At 25.3% G+C, this 7,238-nt stretch overlaps 2 protein-coding genes across 7 annotated transcripts in view; both read right to left on the bottom strand.

Annotated features, from left to right (window-relative positions):
• Positions 1 to 2,609: 2,609 nt before the first annotated feature.
• Positions 2,610 to 3,648, bottom strand: LOC105252727 (tRNA-splicing endonuclease subunit Sen15). Of its 2 annotated transcripts, XM_020027986.2 has the most exons (5): positions 3,603 to 3,639; positions 3,452 to 3,517; positions 3,269 to 3,350; positions 3,006 to 3,177; positions 2,610 to 2,897 (listed from the first exon to the last, which is right to left on the bottom strand). In XM_020027986.2, the coding sequence occupies exons 2-5, from the start codon at positions 3,473 to 3,475 to the stop codon at positions 2,618 to 2,620; spliced, it is 558 nt and encodes a 185-aa protein (XP_019883545.1). In that variant the 5' UTR covers positions 3,476 to 3,517; positions 3,603 to 3,639; the 3' UTR covers positions 2,610 to 2,617. The 2 variants fall into 2 exon arrangements, with proteins under 2 accessions (XP_019883545.1, XP_011258562.1); XM_011260260.2 differs by having other exon boundaries at positions 3,452 to 3,648.
• A 1,770-nt stretch (positions 3,649 to 5,418) lies between these two features.
• The window catches only part of LOC105252720 (ankyrin repeat domain-containing protein SOWAHB), a 99,200-nt gene continuing 97,380 nt past the window's right edge, over positions 5,419 to 7,238 (bottom strand). For 3 of the 5 annotated variants that reach the window (XM_025408265.1, XM_011260248.3, XM_011260249.3), the window contains 3 exons: positions 6,980 to 7,006; positions 6,469 to 6,626; positions 5,419 to 6,168 (listed from right to left, as the gene is read on the bottom strand). In XM_025408265.1, the coding sequence (XP_025264050.1) occupies positions 5,878 to 6,168; positions 6,469 to 6,626; positions 6,980 to 7,006 (476 nt within the window). In that variant the 3' untranslated portion in view covers positions 5,419 to 5,877. Of the gene's footprint in view, positions 6,169 to 6,468; positions 6,627 to 6,979; positions 7,007 to 7,238 lie in introns of those variants that run through there. The other 2 variants (XM_025408266.1, XM_025408269.1) reach the window with 2 other exon arrangements.

The following is a 7,238-nucleotide window of genomic DNA, read 5'->3' as shown; positions in this document are numbered from 1 at the left end:
TAAGTTTGTTTAACATATATCCAATTATTATATATTTGCTATATTTCGTTATGTATTAGTTATGTACATTCATACTCTAGTTTATGAAATAAGATAATTTTACTGATATGTGCTAAATATATATTATGTATATATAAATATATAACCAAATATTTTGCAAAGTGGATAATAATGGATGATATTTCTATATTTAATAGCTCGAATATTGTGTGGTGTAGTATTACATTACATTATCAATATTTCAATTAATTTTGCCACACAAAATATCCTATTGTGAGACAAATTCATATTCTGATATGAGCATATATTTGAATATCTTTTAAGATTTGATTCTAATTTTGTAGAAAATGATGAAAATTATATAACTATGTTGAAATAGTTGTTAGATTTTACATTTGTGCTTGTAAATTAATTCCTCTTGTAATTGTAAAACTTTTCATGATCTATATATGATAATTTTAATATTTAATAATTAATACTTCATAAAATTTAATCGTTTCTAGAACTCCCACACACAAATATCAGTTTAAATTGAATTCATGATATGTGCTTCATTCATTTTATAAAAGGTGCCTACATAATAATTGGACGATTTTTAATAACACGCAATATAACTAGAAAATTTTTTGAGTGTTATAATAAGTGTATATATACATATATATATATTATATTAAGTGTATATATATATACATATATATATATAAACTTTTCGATTTGTCATTTTTATTTTATAATAATTGTGCGAGAAATTGAAGATTGAATTACGAACCTTATAAAAATAAGAATATTTCAAATAAAACTTGTTAGATTTTATGCAAATTTTGTACAAAACGATATAATCGTTATTTAATGATTCAGAGATTATTCAGAGATTATAGTTTATTTTTAATTTTCATTAATTTTAACAATCAGAATGTTTCTTATCAAAGTCTATTAAGTATAATCTATTTTATTTTATTCTATTAATTACAAATATTGATTGTGAAAAGTTTCTTATATTGATGAAATCGACAAAGTTTTATTTGCAATACTTCTCATTTAAAAATAATCAAGCGTACATATATAATCACTAGAATTATTTGTGAAACCTTTTTAATATCAAGCATTTTACATAGTACGAAAATTAACTGTATCACTAGTGATAGATTCGAGTACCTCTTGAGATCTAGTTGCCTTACTGCAGTTATGTGAATTGACCACTTTTTGGTATCTATTTTATATATAATTCTTATACACAAGAGGGATGGTTTAGATCTGTAAAAATATTGACGATCGATTTTGAACATGCTATATAATAATGGCAACTAATCGGAAAGATATGAATAATACACATAAAATCTTTAATGTGCCTGTTTTTTATATATTATTATTATTATATGTAAGTTTTAAAATCTAATTTGTAAATCTCATCTTTTTGCACACGTATTATGTGGTTTTCTGAAATAAGGAATTCAATTAAAATTACATATACAGCAATAAAAAAAAACAGGCAGAGAAAAGTAGGGCATCATTACAGTTATTAAAGATACGTCACATGTGAGAGATTATTAGCCTAATTTGTAAAGCAATTAAAATAAATCTAAAATTTATGTTGATATTAAGATTGCTTAAATTTTGCGAAAGTATGTAAGATCATCTAGATATCTATCAATACATATGTATATTATTTTTATATCTTGTAGTGTTTAACAATAATTTTTTTACACAGCTCTTAACTGCCCTAAAGTGTATGAAAATCGTATAAACAATTTCAGATGAAATTATTTTTGTCAAAGAAATATCATTTTCTCTACATGCATTTTACATTATAGCTTAACATACGTTATAAGAAAACATTATCATGTGTATAAATTATTTTTCATTGATATTACATGCAGCTTTGCAGAAATTAAATAATTTAACGACTTTGGAATGTGTGTCGAAAACGCAATGATTTAAAGACACATAGAGAATATGTACATATATACAAATATATATATCGTATAGTCTTTTTTGTAGATAGATTTACTTTTAGTTCATAAGAATTTTTAAGTTATATCATTTCTCTCTTTACACATTTTTTTATATATACATAATATTTTATAGCATTATTAGACTTAAGTTTAATTATAAACTGTTTGCTGTATTTATCATTAGTTTTATAATAAGTGAAGAAAACGTTATGTGCCTCGTATTTTGTAGTGTCTACTAATTAATACACGAGAGTACTAAGGCTAGATGAAGATTTTTTAAGAATTAATTTATTCGATGAATATATATTTACAGTGGCAGCTTATTACGTTTCGTTTTACTAAACAATTATATGCAATTCTTAGAAGTATTCTCAAAATCTGCATTATATGCGCGCATGTGAAAATTACTTTAAAAAATAAATATTAAAAATATACATCTTTATACTATCTTTATCCTCTTTTATCTCACACTTTGTTTGTGCCTTACTATATATTTCCTTCCATATATCTCTTTTGTATTTTTTAGAGAAAGAGAGAAGTGTCTTAAAAATTTTCATAAATTCATATAAACTACAAATATGACAACATCAAAAAGAAATAAATACAGTAATATAGTAAGCAAATATATATTACATTAAAATTCAATATTATGTATAAAAAAAATATCATAATATCTCCAAACTAGAATCAGTATTTGAAGATTCTACAATAACACTTGGACCAGAACTAGTATTTTGATCTTTTGTTTCATGAGCAAAAACTATAGTTTTTGCTAATTCATATAAATTTGATGTATTCCTGCGAATCTCTGTCTCCAAATTATATTTCTTTTCTTCTTTTTCTTTCAGTTGTTTAGTTGCTTCTGGTGCCGCTGGTTTTATAAGCCCCGCGCTTATTGTATACAAAACACTGCTGCTATCCTCAGATTTAAATACAAATGTCAATCTGTTGAATTTAAATTTGTTATTTATATATATGTATGTGGAATACATTAAATATTATATTTTATAAAATTATACACAAGAAATATCAAAGATAAAATCCTGGAATTACCGTTCATTTTGTAATGCCTGTTGCATTTTCTCAATTTTATCAATGGAAATGCTGTACTTGGTTGGCCAAGGTATATAGATTTCCAGTGAAGAATGCTCTCGTTTTTTTACTTCGAGATAAAATAGATCAAGTTCCTCCTTATACTTATATTTGACATCCCAGTATCGTTTTACTGTGAATCATCATAGCAATAAATTATATATAAATTTATTTACAGCTTACTTATGTATATTCTGTATTGTGAAAATTGATTTATACCATACCTTCGCACAGTTCAATGTAGACATAAAAGGCGGTACTTGTTTTCACAGGATCGTTACAGCCAAGTTTGCATAAATGATAATACTGTAAGCATAGAAAAATAAAAATCTTTTACATTCATACAAATAACTCTTGATTGCATTCGTCTCTTTTTTTTGATTATTTGAATAAAATACATTACTTACACTAGGATGACATATGTCGTACATTTTCTCATAAGCGTGAAAAAAAATTTTGTATGTCTCGTCCTTCTACGAAGTCAAATTATTATTTCATTTTGCACATCATGGCTTGAAAAAATGCAAAATATAAACAATAAAATATATTTACACGTACACATTGCCAAGTCACTCGCGATCATTTCATGCCAGTCGCCACAGGATGCGAGTCCATCTAGTGTTCAAGATATATGTTAAAAGCATTATCCGAAGAGTACGATTATTTATCTTTCGAGTTGAAATACAATTTTCTAGAGTTACATAAAGATGTCATTGCATAAAAGATATAGGTAGAGAAATAAGGATGAAAACAGTGTTGGAATATATTATATATATTGATTTTAAATATTGTATACTAAATAAAATATTAGTTTTAGTGTCTTTTGTGTTACTGTATTGTGATTTATTTTAAATTTCATAGGTTATATATAGTTATACAATATTTTAATATATTTAAATATATTTATTGCTTCCATATTATATATTACAAAAATAAAATATACAATAATAAGAATTATAAATAAGAATTCTAGTCATATAATATTTTATTGCTGTATGCTTAATTTCGAAAGAATTATTAATACTTTTTATTGATAAATATGCATTAAACACTTTTTTCTTGATATAATAAATTAGCTTGCGTTAATTACATATAACAAATAACATATTGTGCAAAAATTTGTTTAGAGTATGCTAAAATTATGGTATGTATATTGTAACACCATGAAGGCAAAATATGAAATTGATGTACGCTCAAGATGAAAAAGTACAAAAGATTTGTTCTATGAATTTTAAATCTATTTTCTCGAATTACAATTTACAATAAATAAGCGTATTCAAATATATTAAATGTTCCCTTCTTCCTTAAGCTTTGCACACGAATGTGCGATATAAAAAATATATTTTATATATAGATATAAATACATTTATACATTTATATGTTTAGATATATAAAATATATTTTAAATCGAATTTATTAAATAATTTAGTTAAGAAATTATATATCAATACTAATATCGCAAATTATCATTGTGAATTATCTACTTAAATATACAGTACTTAAATATACAGTCATCAGTATTGCGTCACTTATAGAAATAGGGAAGTTTATTTCAAAGAAACATAAACATATATAAATATTATCTATATTTTATCTATAATCTATATTTTATTACTATTTTATGTTGTAAAATATTTTATATTGTAAAAATTAAAAATTATAACAAATACAATAGATATTTTATTTTTCAAAATAGCTTTTTGATCCTTTTAATTACTGGATTTTAATTTGATAGAATTATTGTGAGATAAGTTTTTGATATAGAAATATATGAAAAATGACACTTATTAATCAAGAACAATTGTATGCCAAAGTATATGAAATGATATTAAAAATAGAAGATTATTTTAAAGAGTGAAAAAAATTTTAACATTTTTGATATTGTCTCTTATAATTTTTAATTTTTACGACTTTAAAACATAAAATATTAACAATAAAATATAATTATAATTTATACATATACATACATACATATATATATATATATATATATATATATATATATATATAAAATTATAATTATATTTTATTGTTAATTTTTACGACTTTAAAACATAAAATATTAACAATAAAATATAATTATAATTTTATATATATATATATATATATATATATATATATATATATAATTATAATTATATTTTATTGTTAATATTTTATGTTTTAAAGTCGGAAAAATTAAAAATTATAAGAGACAATATCAAAAATATTAAAATTTTTTTCACTCTTTAAAATAATTTTCTATTTTTAATATCATTTCATATACTTTGGCATACAATTGTTCTTGATTAATAATTTTCATTTTTAGCATATTATATATATATATATATATATATATTATATATATATATATATTTTTTTTTTTTTTTTTTTTCTTCTATTCATTAAAGCAATGAATTCCCTATTTCCATAAGTTATGCGATACTTTTGTCTCTTTTCTTTCACCGGTATTCTAAAAATGCACATAATTTAATAAACTTATTGAAGGAAGTGAATTAAATAAAGATCACTAATGAAATTTTAAATAAACTACATATATATATATAATGGATCCGTATAATTTCTCTATCAGAGGCATGTATTGTATCATAACTGAACATGACAAATAATAACTGAACATGACAAAACAATAATTCCACAGAGAACGGTGCGAAAAAATTTAAAAAGCTTAAAAAATTTTTCGTATTTATAAAAAACCGTTAATATCGTTCGCTTTAGACGTAGTAACACAAAAAATTTCCAAAGGAATTGCTAATTCCTCCTAAGAGACTCCTCGAAGTTTCTCCTTCTAAGCCTTATGCATACGAATAATCACATAAATGATATTGACAAATTACAGTTGCGCGGATCCTCGCCAGGCAGAATCGAAGCCGCAAGCCGTATCCGAATCGGAGTCGTTCTGCTGGACATTGTTGGACGCGTTGACGGAATTGACGGACGTCGTGGACGTCGGTCGACGATGGACAGCCCGACTCGGTCGACTGACTTTGCCCTGTAATAACGGGGTAGTCGGCTGACTGATGGTCTGCTGTTGCTCTTGTGATGAGCTGAAGTCTTGCGGCCGTCTGCTCTTTCGTTTTTTGATAGGTGCGTACTTCGGCGGTGGCATCAGTTTGTGGTCCAGCTTGAATATATGCGAAAGACGAATAAAATATATTAGTCTGTAAACGTTGCGATCTGTTGCACTCGCCTTTCGCATTTGAAGAAAGAAGAAAGCATGAATACTTTTTACTGATCGCGGATATATTAATCAGATTTTGTTATTTCATTGCGAATGCATTCACAAAATGAAGTTTTGTGTATGTTTGCGTGTGCGCTATCTTGTACAGAATGTTATAATCAAAAAGAAATACTTCTCTGTTAAGAAATTATATATTATCTCAATGTAACGCGAGACGTGTTGAGGAATCCGAGAAAATGATACCTGAACGTTATCCGCGGATCCCCATGACTTGTGAATCTTCTCGTTGTTGCTGCTAGCCGTACTGCTGGTTGCCACACCCAGGAACTGACTGAAGGCTTCCGTAGTACGTTTCACGCGAACGTTCAACGAGCCAATTCGTAGGAAACCAAGATCTTTCTCTGCATATTCAATCAATCGTTCTATTATGGTGCTTAAGGGAGCTCTCTCGTTACTCTTCACGTTAGTATAACTTTGCTTGGAAGAATATAGCCAATTGTGACAGGGAAGTGTATTTTTGATCATTGTTACTTTACTACATTAATTCTACTATAAATGTGAGAATATAAGGCGTTCTTCTTAAAAATTATGAAAGTTAATATTGAAAAATAAGCAAAATTATTGTAGTTACAAGTTTGAGAAAAAGAAGATTAAAATTAATATGTTATAATGTTAATGTAATCTATTTAGATTATTTCATGCGCCAAATTAGTCTCTACTAAAACGCTTGGACACCAAAAGAATTATTTCTTACCTGCATGCTTTTTCCTTGCTTTTATTTCTGAAATAAAATAGAAAATCATTTGAAACTGTATCTCGTACATAGTGAGAAATTGGGAGATCGACAAGTGATGTAAGATTATCATGAGTTAGAATAAGATGGAAAAAAGTTATTTTTTTAGTATAGGATTTTTTATGTTAGAAAATATGCCTAATATATTTGATAATTTTTAAGAAGCGATTATATATAATTTTCATTAATAAAACGAATCTACAATTAAAAATTAATTTAA

Source organism: Camponotus floridanus, unplaced genomic scaffold, assembly GCF_003227725.1.
Source record: "Camponotus floridanus strain SB8 unplaced genomic scaffold, Cflo_v7.5 scaffold20, whole genome shotgun sequence".
In the NCBI taxonomy this organism is placed as follows: domain Eukaryota; kingdom Metazoa; phylum Arthropoda; class Insecta; order Hymenoptera; family Formicidae; genus Camponotus; species Camponotus floridanus.
Note: the sequence above shows the minus strand (reverse complement) of the source record. Positions and strands in the feature narration are given on the sequence as shown.

Coding starts and splice junctions, on each gene's coding strand:
- LOC105252727 (XM_011260260.2), bottom strand. CDS start 3,475: ATGTACGACATATGTCATCCTAGT. Junction 3,351..3,451: donor ACGACATATGTCATCCTAGT/GTAAGTAATGTA, acceptor CTATGCTTACAG/TATTATCATTTATGCAAACT. Junction 2,898..3,005: donor CAGGCATTACAAAATGAACG/GTAATTCCAGGA, acceptor TAAATTCAACAG/ATTGACATTTGTATTTAAAT.